The sequence below is a fragment of the Erithacus rubecula genome (assembly GCF_903797595.1).
Source record: "Erithacus rubecula genome assembly, chromosome: 19".
NCBI classification, from domain to species: domain Eukaryota; kingdom Metazoa; phylum Chordata; class Aves; order Passeriformes; family Muscicapidae; genus Erithacus; species Erithacus rubecula.
In genome coordinates this window covers 9,163,306-9,182,736 of record NC_136671.1, presented here as the reverse complement: position 1 = coordinate 9,182,736, position 19,431 = coordinate 9,163,306, and the positions used below count along the sequence as shown (strand labels likewise).

The 19,431-nt window shown below is 50.6% G+C and overlaps 1 protein-coding gene across 1 annotated transcript in view; it reads left to right on the top strand.

The window, feature by feature from the left end:
* The first annotated feature begins 10,028 nt into the window (after positions 1–10,028).
* Positions 10,029–19,431, top strand: part of GRK3 (G protein-coupled receptor kinase 3) — a 56,283-nt gene continuing 46,880 nt past the window's right edge. Inside the window, exon 1 of the mRNA XM_079322717.1 lies at positions 10,029–10,634. Within this exon, the coding sequence (XP_079178843.1) occupies positions 10,522–10,634 (113 nt within the window). The 5' untranslated portion in view covers positions 10,029–10,521. The remainder of the gene's footprint in view (positions 10,635–19,431) is intronic.

Here is a 19,431-nt window from a genome sequence, read left to right as displayed (position 1 = left end):
GGGCTGCCTGCAGGGCAACAGCAGCAATTTGCCATGGAGTAATTAATGAAAGAGTAGGAATAATGCAAACCCTGGCTAAATCACATCTTACACTGAGATGTCTTTTCCTCCCTGTTTTTTTTTTTTTTTTTTTTCCAACTGGAGCAGCAGCCGCTGTCTGTCCTTGGACAGAGGACCGGGGGTGATGCGGGATGGGCTGGTGAGGAGGAGGAGGAGGAAAAAGCGATGAAGAGATGAAAACGAGCCCCTCGGCTCCCACTGGCTTTGCTTTGCCTTTGCCAGCGGCAGCCGGGTGAATCCACCCTCGGGACACTCCAGGTTGGAGAATCACGAACTAAAAACCAACAGTCTTGAAAAATATGAATTGTTTATTCAAAAATACAGTGGGCTGAGCTCAATCGCACCTGCAGCCTGGGTGCTTTGGGTGCTTAATGTGTCTTGCCAGCTGTGAGAGCTTTGCTGTGGGTTTCACGGATTTTTATCCTCTGAAAATTATTGTTATGTTTAATTCTCCAGCTTCAGGAGCCACGTGATTACATGAGATTCCTAGCTTCAATTTTTTCTTCTTCTTTGCATTAAATTGAGCCTCCAGCCTCATGTTATAATCTCCACGCAGCCACAAACACTCGAAGGTTTAAGGAAGGAAGGAAAACCAAGCAGGAACCCATCATGTATTATTAAAGCCTTGTGGTTTTCAGGGCAGATTTGTGATTTATCAATGTTCAGCTTTGGCATGTGGAAAAGTAATCTCTGCTGTGATTAATGCGAGGGCTGAGGCAGCAGTGAAATATCCCGGAGAAAGAGGAGCTTAGGCGGGGGAGGCCGGGCTCGGCTGGCCCCGAGAATGGGCATTCCTGTCCTCAATGCCAGGCTCCCATTTGCTTTCTGCTCCTTGATTTTGTTCCTGACATCAGTGTGACGAGGCAGAGAAAGGAAGCAATGAAACCTCTACAGCTCCTTCCAGCCAGTAAAACCCCTGTCCGGTTGAAAAGCTAATTAAGAAACATCACTTCTTTAGAGGCCAGAATTGGAAGCAGCCTCGTGGAGACATAATGGGATTACCGGGTATCAGGGGATTGCAGGCGGCCAGGACAGCGGCGCTGCGGCCCCACGCTCCTGCCCTCGATGGTGAAACACCCAGGATCAAACCAAAACCCTTCTCGAACACGGAGAGCCGAGGGGATGCGCTGGAAGCAGCGCGGTGGGAGTGGGGGCTTCCCCCCGCATCCGACGCCTTTCCCCAGACAAATGGAATAAAGCAAATATTTCATTTCCCTCCGGGCAAGAGGCCAGGGCAGCCCCGATTCAGCCGCGGGGACGGCCAGCAGTGGCACTGGGACCCCTCCCGGGGCCACCACTGGCCGGAGAACAGCAGCTCCAGGCGGGGCATTGGCACAGGAGCAGCCAGCGCTGCTCCATCCTTCGAGGCTGCAAATCCAGCGGCAGGGACTCCTCCTGTGAGCGCCAGCGGAGGCAGAGGAACGCTGTCCGAGCTGGAAACCCCTGGGCAGCACAAGTGCCAATTAGGAAACATCTGTTCCTCCCAGCCCGGGCGGGCTGCGAGCGAGCGCATGGCAACGTAATGGGATTAAAATATATCACCGGTTTACGGCAGTGCTGCACAGATCAGCTGCCGTGGATGTTAGAAATCGGGATAAAAAAAAAAAAAAAAAAAAAAGGAAAAGCAAATTTTTCTCTTCGGCGTGAACATAACCTTTATGTTTTCTTTTTCACTTGTACCTTTTGCACGGTGCAGAGCTGGAGCCAGACCTTTTCTCTGCACGGTTCAGTTCATCTCAAAGGAAACCGGGGCTGAGTTTAGGCAATATTAGATGAAATGGACATGTGAGCAGCCAGTCCCTGGTGCTGCCACCACGGCCGTGGTGGCCTTAGCTGGGTGCCTGGGGTATGACACGGTGCCCTGTCCCCTCTGTCACCTCGGTAGGTGTTGGAAGGTGTGTCATTTGTGTAGATTTGGTTCCTTTGGCAGAGCATTGGGTGGTGGGAGCCCTGTGCAGGAGCGGGGCTGTGTCTGGAGCATCCCTGGAGCTCTTTATTCTCGCGGGAAACACCCAGCCTGAAAAAAAAAAACCCTTAGTGAAGCATCAGGAAAGAAGTTTGAGGCAGGGAGAGAAGAGAGGGGCCTGCGTTCATGGTTCCCCATGGCCCCCCTTAGAAAGGCTTGGCCCATCGCCCCATCCTGGCCACGGGGCCACCTCGGGCTCGCCCATCGCTGCCACTCCGGGCACAGCTGGGCTGGTTTGGGGGGTCCCCATCCCTTTGTAGCCAACGCCTCAATCCCGGAGGGCCGTGCCAGGCATGGGCACAGCAGCCCCGCAGACAATGGGGACATTTTTCGGCAAACCAAAAAGCAACAACGCGGAGAGCCGCCCGTTATTTTGGGAGCTCATATGCTCCAAGGCAAATGTCATTTGTGTGTAACATCCATTTAGGGAGCCGCGTAATGAAGTCGTGCATCATGAGGAGGGACCAGCTCACTTAGCAACCTCGCCGCGTGTGACGTCTGGTGCTCCTCTGCAGGACGGGATTGCTCCTTCGGCAGCCGCAGAACAAAAACCGCTGCTCGCAGCTGCCGGGAGAGGCGCTTTGGATTGCGAGCAGCGCCCAGCAGAACCCAGTTCCTGAGATGGGCTTCTGCCCCCGTGCTGAGCAGGGTTTGGGTGCTGCCCCTCGGCTCTTTTAGGGGTGCAAGAAACTGAGGCAGGGTAGGGAGACAGAGCCCTTTAGGTTTTGGGGATGAAAGGGAGAGCTGTCCTCTCATTTCCTCAATAGGGAGCTTCCCCCTGGCTGGACGTGCTGGTTGTACTGGGCATACTGGGGACTCTGGGTTTGCTGGGGGCTCTGGGCACAGGCTGGCAGCAGGGAGGGAGAGGATGGCTGTTTCGCACGGCGAGAATGTCCGTCCCGGCTCTCTCCAGGTTTCCGGATGATGAGCAATTACGGGGGAGATTTACAGCAGATTAAGTCAGAAGGCAAAGTCCATTATCTGCCCAGATGAGCTCCAAAGGCAGAGGGCGTGTGGAAGGGGAAGTGGGGCGCTTTAACCCCCATCCCTCTGGACACCGCCGGCTCTGAAGGACTCTGCTCCCGTGGGGACAGTGGCCGCTGCAGGGATGGCGACATCAGGACCTCAGGAATGGGATTTTGGTGCCCGAATTTGCCCTAATTCCCTTACAGAACGCATGGCACAGGCTGCTGCCTGTAGGAGAGCTGCTACACGCTCCCGTTGGAGCCGCCTCTTCCAAGCCACAGGGTCAAGCTGAGCTGCAGATGCTGAGGCCATGGGGATGCATTTTAGCAGAAAGATGCTTTTGAGGTCACTGAGGGTTTATTCACTGTGCTCTCTGACGTGTAAATCTCTCTGAGAATAGTCCCTTCCCCCGGGGAAGGCTGTTCTGGGGGGGCTGCAGCCACCCGTGTGGATGTGCCCACTGACCCACTCTGGAGAGCCCCTGCGGCCACTCCCATGGGCAGTGGTTTCACTGGAACCACATTCCCTCAGCTGTGAAATGAAGGGAATTTACTGGCCTGCTTTACAAGGGCACCAAGAGGGAAGATTAATTGTTTGGCATATGGGGCTGCAGATAGGATGGGTTATGATCCTGCAAATCCTTGTTTTGCTGTTTGCAAGGCACTGCTGGGATCGTGAGCTCCTTTCCCCAGCCTCGCTCCAGATTAGGCGCTGCACAGATTTGGGTGCTGGCAAAGGGCAGATCCAGCAGCCTGGGGACAGCACAGTCGGTGGCTTTGGTGACCTCAGACCCGACATGCAAAGGGCAGCTCAGTCCCAGCACCTCGTGTGGGGCAGTGACGCAGCTGGAGGCACCGGCTGCGACAAAGACCTTTGGTGTCGGGATTAATCTTGACACTTAGAGCCTGAAAATCTGCTTAAGGGAAAGCTGACACAAACCTCAGCACTGCCAGGACGTGAGCTGCGGAGCAGGGTCAGAGCCCTCCGTGCACTCTGCCTGATCCAGAGGGTGTTACCCATAGGGTGTTCCACACAAGTGGAACACGAGTGAAAACCCCTGGTTTGGGATGATGTCAGGGGCCTGCAGAAGATGTCCCTGCCGTGCCAGCCCATCTACAGCTGCCAGCCCTTTCCCACAGCAGACTGTGAGTGAGTGGCTTTGCCTGCTCACTCCCTGGGGATGCAGGACTGGAGCCCCACCACACAATCCTGCTCCCTGCTGGCTCCTTCCCAGTGCAGTGAATTCCCAAACATCCCGGTGTGCTGTCATCAGCACCAGCCTCTTGGCATCCATGCAGGAACCCGTGCCCCTCCTTTGCTGGCCCTTCAGCTTGCTGGGGTGCTCCTTCCCCTCCTTCTGTGCCAGTCCCAGAGATTTTTACCGAAGCATCAGGAATTCTGTGGGAGGGGGTGCACCCATCACCCTTGCCCATGCTTTTGGGCACAGCACAGCTCCTCTGGGACCTGAGTGCTACTGATACCAAAGAGAGTTGTCACTGTTATCTCCCACCAAGCTGCAGAAGGCAGTAATGAAGGCTGCTGAGCACGCACTTCTTCCTAAATTACCTCATTTATTCAGGGAATCAGATGCCGCAGTCTTTCATGGCTTCTTGCGAGGCTCGGATCTTGTGGGATGCAAGGCTATTAATAGGACCCAATCTTTCCCCTTCTTCTTCTCCAGGCTAAAGGCAGAAGAATTCAAACAAGGGCCCCTTTGATGTGACAGAAGTACAAATAAACCCCGTGCCATTTCGCTCCCGAGCAGGCAGTGCATTCCCATGTTTCTGCTGGGTTTGCCTATGTGAGGGCTGGACCAGCAGCTCCTGGGGGCTCCAGGGCCAGGCAGCCAAGGTGCAGGAGCAGCTTGTGGTGCCCCTTTCAGCTGTCACTGCCCCTGTCTGTGGTGACATCAGGCGCCCAGGGCTAGTGCTGAGACCAGATGGGTGAGATGGGATCTGGGTGAATGATCAGCCAGGGCAGCAAATGCCAATTTGTGTGTAAACAGACTCAGAGCACAAAGAGCCAGAGAAGAGAAATAACTAGAAAGCATTTCTCACACAACTAGACTTGTTTCCAAGGAGCAGAGACAGCCTCTCCAGTGCTCCAGGGGGATTTCAGCCCTGCACCCTCCAGCTGCTGACCCTGTCCTGATCCACCCCTGTGATGGGCAGCAGGACCTCCCAGGATAGGAAGGCTCTAGTTTCCAGCACTGCACAATTTACCTTCCATAGATGCTGGGACAGAATCTGAATTACCTTCTGCCATTTCAATATCTGCACAATTGCTGTTTTTTCTCCTTCTGTCCCTCAGAATTTATAGCTAAATTAGGCAATTATTGATTTTTTCCCCCTTTTATCAAGTTACTTTCAAGCCAGCCTAAGGAACAGTAAATGTTCAATGGGTCCCTCTTGACATCTGCTTGTCTGATCAACCTGTGCAGGGAAAATGGTCCTGCAGTGTCTGATGCCACCACAGTGCTGAACAGGGACACTTTGACTCTTTGTGGGGCTTTTTAGACATTTACTCCTCCAGTTCTCATCGGGTTTATTTGCTTAAACTTGTAACAACACACTATAATGTTTTTAAATCAGGGAGCTCTTGAAGACGGGTCAATTCTGAGTTGGGCACGGGATGTCACAGGCTTGGGGACATGGGGAAGGTGCCCTGTGACCCAGGAGGAGGGGTCAGTGAGGGTCACTGTCCCTGGTTCTCAAGCCCCTCTAACCCCCATGGGCAGGGCTGGAATGAGCCCCTGTAGCAAGGACTGAGGTGTCATATCCATGTCATGACTGAGCTGTAAGAACAGCCACAGGTGGAGATTTACGTGTGAAAACGGCTCAAGCTTCCCTGCCCCTCCTGCAGAGGAGCCCAGCTGGGTGCACTGGGGATGCTCCAGGTGATGCTGCTTAAGGAGCAGAACCAGGGCTGGGTGCTAATGCAGCCTCTGGCTCTCCAGGGTGGGTGTTTCATCTCTCCAATGTCACCCCTGTGCCTCTGTGAGTCACCCAGGATGGTTTTGATGTGGCAGTGCTGGCTCTGTGACCCAGCTTTGCCCTGATGCTGCTCCTGTGCTTTTAAAGCTTGCCCTGGCCAGGTGAGGGGGTGATGATTTTTTATTTATCAGTGTGCAGGGAGGGAGGGAAGCTGTGACATCAGCCATGTCCCCGTGTGTGCCACCAAGGGGTCACAGCGAGGGCTCCGGGCTGCAGCTGCCAAGGCACAGCCTGGGGTGGGAGGCAGCACCAGGACATTGCTGTGTGCCATGTCAGGGGAAGAAAATGTGCAGTGGAAAATGTCAGTAAGGTATTTTTATTACATGGTGAGAGGGATGGTGTGATGCAATTGTGAACGGGAGGCCCCGGTCTTCTCGTGCCTGTGTTTTCTCATGCAAGACTTTATAGATGTTGCATGACTTTCAACTCTGCTCTTATCTCTGCCCCCAGAGGACATAATTATTGCTAGTCTGACTATGCCAGTACAAATGTTTGATGGTGAATAGTATTTTTGAGAACTGAATTGCCACTTGTTTCCTAATTAAAACCCAACCTCCTCATCATGTCAGCTATTTGCAAAAGGGAACATGATGATGATAAGCTACACTGAGGCTTTACCTTTCTGAGGGGCTGAAGTGCCTTTGTTAGAGTATTCAGGAGCAAGCTGGAGGAATCCACAGAGATGCAGAGGAGCCACCCTGCTTCTCCAGGAGGCCAGAGCTGTGGAGCTCCCACCACCCTGGCACTTGGGGTGCCAAATGCAGGGGCACTGCGAGGGCAGAGGCTGCCTTCTGTAAAACTGCTCCTTCTGGCACAGACAGTGAATAAAAGCAGCAGCAGCCGTGGCCATTATTCACTCTATTTGTTTCCCATATTGCCTCTCACCACTTATTAGCACAGCACTAAGGAGATGGGATGCAACCCCAGCCTGGATGAGGATGCTGCAGAGGAATGAATGCCTGTGGGCTTGGCATGGATGTGCCACTGGAGGGGAGAGGGGCCACAGCCACCCCAGGGTCTGGCAAAGTGCAGAATCTGACAGGCAGAGGGGATGGAGTGAGGCTGATTCTTTGGGATGCTGGAGCAGTGAGGCTGTGGGATGGGGAGTGCTGGCATTGCCCTGCTTTTCCCAGGAATGGTTTGTATTTCTTCCTGTCCCACTGGCTCCAGGCACTGCAGCATTGCTGCCTGATGAATCCTCACACAGCCTCATTAAGCAGGAACTGCATCCCCTCCAGGCAACTCTGGGCTCGGGAGCTCCTTGGGAACATTGAGGTGAGCGTGGGGAAAGGGGTTCTGCTCTTTCCCCTTCAATCAGGCACCCCAAAAGTACAGCCAGAACTGCAGCAAAACATAACCTTGCTATAAACAAGCCACAGAGAGCCAGATTCCCTTGGGCATCCACCAGCACTGCCAAAAAGGAGCAAATCATTTGCCCTCTCCCTAGAGAGCAGCAGCCCATGGAGGGAACTGAGCTAAATCCTCCTCAATGCTCTTAATCCCCACCTATGTGCCTTTCTGGCAGTATATCAGAAATATTAGCAAAAATAGTATTAAAAATAATATTTAATGATCTTTTATGTGAACATTCCCCTCGAGAGATGTTGTTGGCATCAGCACAGAGCAGAGATCTTATTTGAGAAGGGATTTGGCACAGCTTGGAGGGCACCAGGATGGATGTGGTTCCGTCCTGGGTAATGTTGTTGCAGCATTATCTTGATGGGATGGTGTCAGTGTGGGACAAACTAATAAATCTACAACAGCCTCGTAGCTCTCTGTAATATCATCTGTCACGCTGTGAAGCAGAGCAGGGCAAAATTAAACATTTAAATCTCACACAGATGGTAGGAGGAACGTGCTCCTCGGAAGGAAGGAGCAGCAGAGGGGACGTTGGTTTCCTGCAGCCCAGCCAGGCCTCGAGACACGTTTAAATTGATTGAGCAGCATCCATCAGCATCCACAGAAATGTCAGGAGATACTTAAATGCATTCAGAGTGTATCGTGTTCTGACCTCTGCTAACCCTGGCATCGATTATCTCTGGGTTTTCTTTACCTGGGGGAATCCCCAGAGCACTCTTTATAAACATTCACAAACACCCAACCCAGGAGGCACCAAACAACACAAGAGCAACGCAAACACTCGGCCTGGGATACAACACAGGCTAAGGAAAGCTGCAGGCTTGCACTTGGGGGATTAACTTCCCTGAAAAGGAGGAGGCTGGCACTGCCTGTTCTGCTTGCTTAGGGAAAAAAAATCAGGTTTGATTCCACTCTGTTGTTAAAAAATACCCGTCCCAGTGACCTTTAAGATATCTGAATGTAACACTGAAAAATGCATGTGTTTTAGATGCTGCTAGAGGTGAGCATGAATAGCCTGACGTGGGGTGGCTGTGGGGATGTGCCACCACCTCTGACCACACTGCAGCCCCATTTGGGAAATCAGCAGTGCAGAAAACACCTCTGCTTATCAGCCACCATCACCCTGGTGGCTGCTGCTGTCACACCAGCAGAAAATGCAGAAAGAAGAGAACCAATTCCTTAAGTTGGCCCTCACCAGACCTCACTTCCTAGAAACTGTCACCAGGAACGTCTTTGATGTCCACACAACAATAATATCCAGCTCATAATGTGAAAGTGTGGCACAGGAATAAATAGGAGAGCATTAGGAATCCTAAGGGGCATCTTGGTGGCCACTTTTGCTGTCACCACCACTGTAAAGCCATTCAAATATCTGAGTAAACACAGGGCTCTCCTCACTGGGGTGATGGTTTCTGTTTACTTGGGGTGTTTACAACACCCTCAGGTCAGCACCGAAATCCTCCCCGTGTGCTGCTGCTGCTGCACAGTCGCGTTTCAGAAAATGAAACTTGGCTTTTTCCGTGGAAATGCGGCCAGAGTTAGGCAGAGGGGCTGCAGAAACCAAAACTGGGGAGTCCCCTGGGAAGAACCAACAGAAGGCACGTGTCCAGTCACATCACCGGGCTGGGGATGTGGTGACAGGAATTTCCCACCCCTGCAAATGGAGAGCCCGTGTGGAGGCTCTGCAAGAAGCTTTGGAGTGGGAGCAGCCACGGGAACCATGGCCAGCCCAGAGGATTTCAGGAGATAAAAACGCTCCTTTCCATGTCGTAGCTTGGATGGGTGAAACTTTTAAGCAGGGCTGGTGGGAGATTTTACCCTGTAGCTCCAGGAGGGATGTGCCTCATGTCTTTCTCTGCTCCCTTCCACACTTGTTTGGACACCTTGAGCCTCAGCTTGGCTCTGGTGGAGCAAAAACCTTCCCCAGTGGATCTGTTCCGGTGGAAAGTGTTGGCTTAAATTAACATTTTCAACAAAAAGCAGGTTCTCAGACGGTTCATAATGAGGCACATGGTGAAATCCTCCCAGCTGTATACTCTACCTTGCTTTAATCAGATCATTAACTTTCATAAAGATGTAGGCAGGAGGAGTGGCGGCACTTGAAAAGAGCTCAAAACACGCTGAGTTTCAAACTTCAGACTTGTCATTGACTTAGCCTTTCATTGAGCCAATTATTTATGACATATTTGACGAAATTCAGAAAAGAAAGCACTTGAAATCTGCATATCTGCTCGGCTGCAGTGGAGCTACTACTATTTGAAGGAGGAACACGAGCAGGGAGCTCCGCTCGCAGCCCGAGGACACCTGGGTGCCTTGTTTTGCATCATTATTTTGCCAGCAAGCGGCTCAGCGAGCAACGATGGGCTGTGACACAAATGCATTTATTTGTATCCTGTTTTCGTTATGCACGCGCTTTAATAAATTATGAGGAAATTAATTCGGAATTTATGCGCCCAACCGGGTGCTGAGGCTTGCAGGCAGCTCAGCGCTCCGCGGCTGGAGATGGCTCTGGTGTTCCCCTATGGGGAACCATGGAATCCCACAGAAATAAACCTTAAATTCCCCATTCCACCCTTGCCACGGGCAGGGATACTTTCCACTATCGCAGCTCCCAGCCCTGTCCAACCTGGCCTCGGGGAGTTAGGGATCGCTTTTCGGGGCGCTCCGTCCCTCATGGCAGAGCGCGCCCCCGCCGCCGTGAGGGCCCCCGCGGGTGCCGTCCCTGCTCCCCGCTCCGATCCATGTCCGGATTTTCGGCGGCGCCGCGGGGCAGCCCGGTCCGCCCGCCCATGGCCGCCGCCAGCTGCGGGCCCGGGGCGGCGGGGGCCGCGCAGGCTGCGAGCGGCGGGGGCGGACCGGCCGCCGCCATGGGCCCGGCGGGGGCGGGCGGGCGCTGAGGGGGCGCGGCGGGGGCTCCCTCCTTCCTTCCCTCCCTCCCTCCGCTATCTGTCCGTCCAGCCAGCCAGCCAGCCAGCCGTCCGTCCGTCCCTCCTGCCGCCCGCCCGCCCCGGGGCGCAGGGCGGGAGGCGGGAGCGGCCCCCCGCTCTCCGCACACGCGCACCGGGAGCCGCTCGGCCGCACCGGCGGAGCCGCCGCCGCCGCCCGCCGCCAACCCCCGCCCCGGGGGCGGCTGCCCCGGCGGAGCCTCCATCTGCAGCCCGGCGGCGGAGCGGGAACATGGCGGACCTGGAGGCGGTGCTGGCCGATGTCAGCTACCTGATGGCGATGGAGAAGAGCAAGAGCACCCCGGCGGCCAGGGCCAGCAAGAAGATCACCCTGCCCGAGCCCAGGTACCGCCCGCCCCGCCGCGGCCCCGGCCCGGCCCCCGGCGCCCTCCCCGGGCCGGACATAACGGTCCGGCCGTGCCGCGGCCTCCGCCGGCACCGGCTCCGGCCTTGGCGAGCGCGGGGCCGGCGGGGTGTGCTGGGTTTGCGTGTGTTTATTCGGCACAACTTGTGCGGGGTCCCTCGGCGGCTGAAGGGGGAACGCCGGTTCCCCCGCACTCGGGGGGTTCATGGATCGCCAGCCCGGCGCTCCGTCCGCCCGGTGAGGGATTCCCTTTCCCGAGCAGTCGGTAGCGCCGAGCCGAGCCGCTGTGGCCGTGCCGCTCCGCAGAGCGATTTTTTGGTGATGCTTCACGGGCTTTGACAGGGGATGCGGGAGGAGGACGGGGCTGGAGCTCGCCTTTAGCAGGCAGCTCACGGAGCAGAGGTGCGGGTGCAGGTCTGGGCTCCATCGCCCCGACCTTCCCCGGTCCCACCAGACGGGTGTCTTGGCACAGCCGAGGTTGTTTGCTTGTGGCTTGGTGCTAAAAGCAGCTTTTCTTCTACGAAACAGCTTTTTTTTTTCCCCGTGGTTATGTGTTTGTTACAAAATCACCCGAGCGTCGCTTATTTATTGCTGAAATTAAAACTAAGCTTTTCCTTTTCTTCATGGCTCTGTGTGTGTATAATACACATATATAAAATGTAGATTCGGCCAGCAAACAAAATGCTGCAACAGGAAGAATCTAAACCAAATTTTACTGCAGAATGTGTAGGCAGTTTGGAAGCCTGCTGGTGGCCTAGCCTAGCTGTCTGCTGTGAGCCGGGGATCGCTGGAGCTCTCTTCCCACTTCTTCACTCGTTTTCCTGCCTTTCTGCTGGAATGCTGCGAGGCTGCAGAGCAGGGGAGGGTGAAGGATGCCCAGCTCTTGTTTATCCCCCTTGCAGGGGCTGTGAGATCGCAGGTGATGAAGTTTGGCTGTTGTGTTTAAGGTCTGGTTGAGGATGGTGTTACTGGACAGACAGAGGTACCTGCTTTTCTCCTGGTGTGTGTTTACACTTCAAGAACATCACAGTATCCATGAAATTCCTCCTGCCCTGCTAGTTCGAGGTGCAGCTTTGCTGGGGTGTTGGTGGCTTCATGATTCTCCGTGCTCTGCTGGTGTCCTCGGTGGTGTGCAGCGCTGCTGCTCCCTATTCCCAGCAGGGATGTGACCCCTGTGGGCAGGTGAAAGGTGGCACATGGAGGCTTGCAGGGCAGGAGGAGTCCTCCCAACACCATGAGGAATATCAGCAGGCTTGGTGCTTGTGGAGAGGCTCAAAGCTGCTGCCTGCACCGACATCCCTCGTGCCCAAGCCTCGTAGCAGGCACAGCACGAGGCCTGAGGAACCTGCTGTGCTTTGCTCTCCTGCTCCAGCATTTACATGGTGCCAGTGTTTGGTGGTTTTCCCGAGCTGGGAGGGATGGTTCACCTGCTCCACAAGGTGGGAAAGGCAGCCAGGTGCCAGAGGAAGTTCTGCAGAGTGGGAGGGAAGGTGAAAGGTGGGCAAAGTGCCTCGCTCCTGTGGCAGAACCTGTTGGCATGAGCTATTAAAGGAGAAGCGTGGCTCGCCACCCTCCCTGGTCTGTGTGCTCTGCAGGAGGTGAGAAGCCTTGAGTGAGGAGAGGTTTGGTGCTGTGGGACAGGGACATGGCAGGCACGGCAGCGGAAGGAAGCACGGACATAACCGAGAGCAGGGACTTACCTCAGCCCAGGACCACAAACGGCTCCAGGGTACCCGAAATGACTGAGCCTCTCAGCTCCTAACTGAAAGCAGGGATTTCCTCATACACTAGGAAATTGTGACCGTTATTCTGGTGTCAGATATCTTCCTGCTGGTTTTTTTTGATTCCTCTCATTAAGGCAGACATGGTGTGCTGGGTATACTGAAATATTCTGTGTCGCTGGCAAAGTGATTCATTTAAAATGACATAGATCTGCTGGTTAAAGGCAGGTTGATATAGTAACAGTAAAAAAATACAACACACAGAGTCCTCTCTTGTTTGAAATCAAACAATTTTTCCAGATATTCATTATTTCTGTGTGTGTGAGCAGCTCCTTGGAGGAGCAGGAGCTCGGCTCTGTAACGTTGGGTGTGCAGCCATCCCCGCTGTCACTCCTGGCTGTCACTGGGACAGAGAGCAGGAAGGTCACTGGAATATCACATCCATGCTTGAGAATAAATGTCCCTGCATTACTGCAGCACTCTGCTCACAGGAACGTGTTGATTTATCTCTGGTGGGCACCTACAGCCCACAGATGGGGTCTTGTGCATCGGCATTATCTCCTCTTGAAATATTACAATATTTTACTCCTTGTCTCCTTGCTGGAGCCCAGTACACCTGTCGGCACTCTTTTATCTTTCCCAGATAAGGCTGAGGCTAAATGAAGCAAATGAGTTTACTGTAATGCAAATTTGAGGGGGCTTCCTGTTTACAAGGAAATAGCTGTAGTGCCGGCAGAATGAATTCCAAGGCTGCAGGCCAAGGCTTAGCAGCAAATAAACTACGAGGGTGAAGAGTTTATTGGCCGTAGGGCTGATTATTGCTGAGTTTTTGTGAATTATCCTCAGACTGGTTTTGTCCTGAAATTAAATATCACAGTTTTGGGGAGGAAGGACAGAAAACACTAATGAGCCGGGAGTGCCTAAGGAAGAGGATTAGTGTGATTTTGGTTTTTTTTAAGCACCAAAACAAAACAACCCTTCTTCCATCCTCTGTCATCTGCTTTTCCTTCCCTTCTGCATTTCCTCCTTTCGTTCCTAAAAGCCTTGCCAAGAGCTGTGAGAGCTGTGGTATCTTTCTGTTGTACATTGTTTCCTAAAAGCCTGTTTTTCAGGGAGATTCGCATGGGTGGGCAGAAAGGCTGTCAGAGGCAGAATATCCTGCTGAAATCAGGCCTGGAATGGGAAAGAAGTCAGCCCTGTGGAAATATGAGCAAATATGTAACCTAAATCGTATTCTGCAGCATTGTTCTCAAATATCTTAAGTTTTGGTGGGAAAGCAGTAAATTAACTGCGCTCTGAATTTTTTTTTTTGCCTGCTGGGGTTTTTTACTTTTCCATGTAAATTTTACATTTCCCTTATTTTGGTCAAAGGGAGTGGAAGAGCACTAAAGAACAGCTGTTTTTATTTGCCAGCAGCTTGTTCTAGTTTGAGTAAAGGATTTGCGTAATGTGAAGCTGAGAAAAATGGTCCAAGAAATCAGGTAACAAATGGGAGAGGGTTCAGGGCTTGCAGAAGCCTCTTGTGTGCACCACTGGAAAATTGACATTAAACCTCCCTTACTATAAACATCACGTAAGCTTTGGGTGCTTTTGGTATACAAATACCACGGGCATGGTAACAAAACACAGCATCCATCTGTCCAGGCTTCTCTCCCTGAGCCTGTAGATATTTCTCATCTCATTTCTCCTTTTCTAACCTGCTTTCACTGATTACCTCTGTTTTAAGTTAATTCTGATTTTTCTCCCAATCTTTTTTTTTTTTTTTGGTCTCCTGTGCTCCTTTGAATCTTGTTCTGCTGGTGGAAAAGGGAGCATGTTGAAGTCACTTTTTTCTTCAAAATCATGCTTTTAACATGATATTTTTCTTCAGTTATCATCTCATCTTCACTTGGTAGGGGTGAATTCTGGCCCCTGATACCCAGCTGCTTCTTGCAGGGTGGTTGATGTGCCCTTTGCTTTCTTATCCAGTATTCAAACTGGCTCATTAAAACTCTGATTGAGGGTTGTTGAAAACACAGAGCTTGATTTGCCTTCCCAATTCTATCCTGAGCTGTTTGTGATTTCTTTTCCTCCTGTCTTGGTGCTGAATATTGTTAAAATCCAAGCCACATCTCCTGCTCAGGGTTAAGCATCATTGCTCTGTTGTCTCTTGCTTCTGATTTTGTAATTCTGTGCTCTTGGCCTTACTTTGCTCTTTCTGTGGATTTCAGTTCTTTCTTTGAGGTTGCCTTCAGGGATTTCTTGCACCTTGTGAAACTTCTGTAAATCTCCAAGTTGCAGGCTCACATTCCCCTGTCTCTGCTGTCAGTCTGGGTGATTTTGGTGGTGTTTTCTCTGGCATTGTTTAACGCCTCCGTGTTGTGTTTATTCATTTACTGTGCTGTCTCTGGGAAAATTTTCCTGACAATTGCTTGGGTAATTTTCATTTTTGTTGCTATTCTGCTCCTGTGTCTCTCTAGGTGTTTCTTTGTTGCTGCAAGAAAACTGTTCAGTTTTGGGCACCTTTCTGGGCAGCCCCTTCCAAGCAGTGCCTGACAACCCTTTATATGAAGAAATTCTTCCTGATGTCCAAAATCTGAAGTTTAAATGATAAACTGAAGCTTATCTTGCTATCTAGCAGAGCTGGTATGAAGAAGCACAAGTTCCTTGGGAGCTGTTTGAGGAAGGGGAAAGACTTGCATTTTTCTGAACTAACAGTACAAGAAAGGCTGAACACTTGTGTTTTTTGGTGCATTGGCTCAGGGTGAGACAGAGTAGTGAAATTTTGATTGGAAATTCAGCCTCCCTGCTTTGCCATCAGCAGAAGTGTGTGGTTGTGAAGACAGTAAGAAATGGCTCTCTCAAAATAATTGGGTGTGCATGCAGAATACTGGGGCTGCTGACAACGTGTACTTGCTTTTTATCTCAGGTCAGCTTTGTACTGCAGCAGTTTTTTTGGGAAGAATGTGTGCCTGGGGATGGATTCTGGCTGTCAGTGTAGCAGGCTGTGTGGGAGGGCTCCTGCCTGCTCTGGGTGCTGCTCTTGGCTCTGTTTGGGTGCTCTCTCTCTCTCTGAGGAACTCAGTTTTTACTGTACCTGCAATGTCCCATACCCTGATAACACACAGGAGAGCACAGGAGGATGAAAGTTCTTTTGCAGAGCTTTAAGAGATAAGGAATGAGAGTCTGGGTGGAGGACAGCTTGTTCTTATCTGTATTGTACAGATCAGGAGCCAGTTAGAAAACACCTGATGTACCTTTGTTCACATGTAGCACCTTGGGCAGGTGCAGGAGTTGAAGCTGAATTTTCTGAGCCTCAGTGGAGGCCCTTGAGTGTCTCAGCTCCTGAGCATCTGGTGCTTGGAGCATCTCTGGGCACACAGGAAGGAGAGATGCTCCAATTACCTCTCCCTGGGGATGCTGCAGGATTGCAGCGTATGTTTTGCAGCACAGACCTTCCCTTGGGTGTCATTACCTTAAATAAGAAAAAAGGTAGATCACAGTGATCTGGGGGGAGATCAGTGTGCAGCCTTCTGTGCTAAAAACAGGGGGATGATCCTAGGTGTGTTTTTGGGGAAAGCTTCTGAAATGTGATGTTGGGATACAGATGTGAGGCAATCGTTTGATTTGGTGGGCTGCAGGTGCTGTGGGACCTGCCAGATGGTTTTTTTTTAGTAAAATGAATGAACTTTATAGCTCTTTCTCCTTTTATAGTTGATGGCTTTTCTGTGCCCAGACCTTCCTGTGTGAAATGGTTTCAGCTAACACTGGAATTATAACATCAGGGCACGAGCGTGTGCAGCCTTTGGTTTCTGTTCTGGTGAAATCATGTGGAATGGCCTGGTTTAATCTTCTTATCAATAATAGCTTTATTTCGTTGGTAATTAATAAAATTAGTAAAAAGCCATCAGGAGCCGTCAGGTCCAGGTGCATAAACCAAATAGCAGAATTTAATTGAACTAAATTGATGCAAAAGCAGCAGTTCCTGCTTAGAAAATACAGCTGTTTTCCACAGGAGCTTCACCCCATACTTAAGCAAAAAAATCATTCCAATACTGACTAAACACCTATATAAATACACCTTGCATAAATAAATGACAGTTTTTGAAATGTTTGAAGGATTGTAGAGCCCCTCAGCCCCCTTCCAGCCTGCAGGAATTTGTCCTGTCAGCTTGGGACATGTCCTGCTGAGGAGGGAGCAGGGGAAAGGGCTGATTTCTTGGGATCTGGTGGAGCTGTGCAGATCAAAGCCATCATTAGGGATCGAGTTTGGGATGTGTGACAGCAGATGGGCACCAGCTGCACTCCCAGCTCCTGCAGGATCTCGAGATGGGAGCTGGGAATTGCTGGGTGCCTGGGGGAGTTCTGCCTCTGCTCAAGGTGCACATGAGCAAAGAGCTCCCGGCAGCTTCTGCATCCTCCTGGGAAATTAAAAAGCTCCAGGGAACCCAGTGAAACACTCAGTGCTTCAGCCCTTGGAGAAAGACACCCCTGTCCCGAGGGGAGTGCAGAATAAACCTCTGTGTGACAGATTTGTGGCTTGGCTGCTGCTGCTTGTTGTGTTTTTTGCCTCAATTTCAGCAGGGAAAACGAGCTCTGTGAAACTGAGCTGTAGGTGGAGAAGGGTGGTGGTGAATGGAATTAGATCCTCTGACACCCAGAGGAAACAGCCTCATGTTCCATCAGGGAAGGTTTAGGTGGATATTTAGGAAAATTCCTTCATGGAAGAGGCTGGGCAGTGCTGGAGTCTCCATCCCTGCAGGGATTTAAAAGCCGTGGGGATGTGGCACTTGGGGACAGGGGTCAGTGGTGGCCTTGGCATTGCTGCAGGAGCAGTTGGTCTTGATGTTCTCTGAGGGCTTTTCCAACCTGAACAATCCCATAACTCAATTAAAAGAAGACAAATCACGGGTGGATGTTTTACTCCTGATGTCCCAAGTAGGGATGGCTGGGACAGCCATGGGAGTGGGACACAGCTTTGAGAGTAAATTCATTTTTGAGCTTTCTCATCATTTGCTGTTGTTTTTCAGTCTCCAGTCTGGCTTCTCCATTTCTTCTTTATCCTCTTCCATTCATTTTCATATTTGAAGTAATTCTATATTGTGATTTTTTTTTTTATTAAAGGTTTTGATGTTTGGTTTTTTTTACCCGAGATTTTCCTAATTGTTCAAAAATACAGAAACATTCCAGTAGTTTTAACTTCTGTTTAAAAGAGTTTGAAAGATCTGATTCTTAGGCCAAATATTTAATCCCAGTTTTCACTTTTGATCAATCTTGCCTTGCTAAACCTTTTAAATGCACTTGTACAAAGAGAAAAAAAAAACAACCCACTTTCAGCTGTGGTGGCTCTGGGCCATTCTGCCAGTGCTTTAAATTATACTTGTTGACCCTGTCATGCTTTCAGTTCAGAGGCCTTTGGGGCAGGATCTTTGGTCCAATTTTAGCAACTTTATGATGGATTTGGATAGTGGAAATAAACATTTAAAATCTCTGTAAAATTGCATCCTGAGCCTATAAATGAACAAATAAATCAGAGGCGTTCGTCCATGTTGGCTGTAGTTCTTGGTCTCTCAGTCAAGGTTTATACTTGCTACTTGCAAAGAAAGTTCTAAACATTTGAGATTGAGAAAGATTAGAAAAAATTGGCACGTCTTCAGTAATTTTGTGTTTGTTTAAAAAAACCATAATTTATGATTGGCGAATGCCTTAATTGCAGTCAGAGCGAGGAGATGTGATTTTGCTCTGATTTCCCTTTCTTGTAATTTCTCAGCAGCAGCAATCTGGTGGAAGGGCAAGTCCTTGACACTGCAATTTGGTGTAATTATTCCTGAAAAAATTCATGTACTTAGAGGCTTTTATATTAGTTTCAGATTTCACTGCTGATAATGCCTCAAGGATCTCGGGGCTGTTTTTTTTTTTGTAGAGTTGGAGCTGCACAGCTCCTGCTTCTGGCTCCCTTCTTGTAAACTTTCTCCATTAAAATAATTTGCATAAGTGAAGCTGCTGATGCAGGAATGGGAGGGGGTTGTGGGCAGGTGTTTGAGCTCTAATCCCTTCCATCCCACAGGGCTCTGGGGTGAAATATTTTACTAATCACCCACGACAGTTCTAAGAGCATTAGTTCAGTGAAATGGCTCGGTGTGAACTTCAGGGGGTGTGAATGTGCAAAATGGACCAGAAATGGGTGAAGTTGGGCCAGAAAGTGGCAGAGTCCTGTGGAGGTGATGTGTGCTTGTGGTGTGATGTGTTCATGGAGAGAAATCAGAGTTTGGGGTCACTCATTGCTTTGTCTGCTGATGAGCAGGTGCACTAATTAATTACTGACTCACAGAAGGATTTGCATTGGGGAACACCTTCAACACTGAGTGATTCTGTGAGTTTACAAGCCATAAATATATCAGTTTAGATGGTGCAATGATCTTTTCTGTCTTTCTGTGCTGGGAATTTGCCCCAGGAGCTGCTGGAACCCCAGTGGCCACGTGTGAAGCAGCTTTTACAGCACTGAGGGCAGAGTCATTTGGGGAAGTATTGACTTCTGCTGAACTTTGAGCTCAGTGCAGTCGGGGAGGAAGCAGAATGAATTGGGTTTGGTGTTTTGTGAGTGTTCAGTGTTTATTCCCCCTGACACAGGAATAAGTGAAGGTGGCTGTGATGTGGAGATGGGATGTTGGGAGTGCAGAGAGGGACAGGCACTGCTAAACCTCCTCAGTCAAAGCACTGGCCACAGAGTTGATGAATATCTGGCATTTTCTTCAAATAATTATTATTTTGGATGTGCCAGGAGCCATCAGGAACTTAGTGTGCTATGGGAGCCACATGTGGCAGAGGAATGGTACCTGCTCTAATGACAGAGAGAATGGAAAAGTAAATCCAGCTTTATTTTACAGACTGGAGATCTGAGCAGATAAAAGTTTATGACCTGCTCTTGACAATACAGGAAATGTTGGTAGAGTTAAATCTTTAACTAAGTTCTTCCCGGTCTTTGTGAAGCTGCTGTTTCATTCTTAATTTGTTTTTCTGTTCTTCTCTTTCTGCCTGCTGGAGAATATATTAGTGACTGGAACTGCTCATTTTTAAT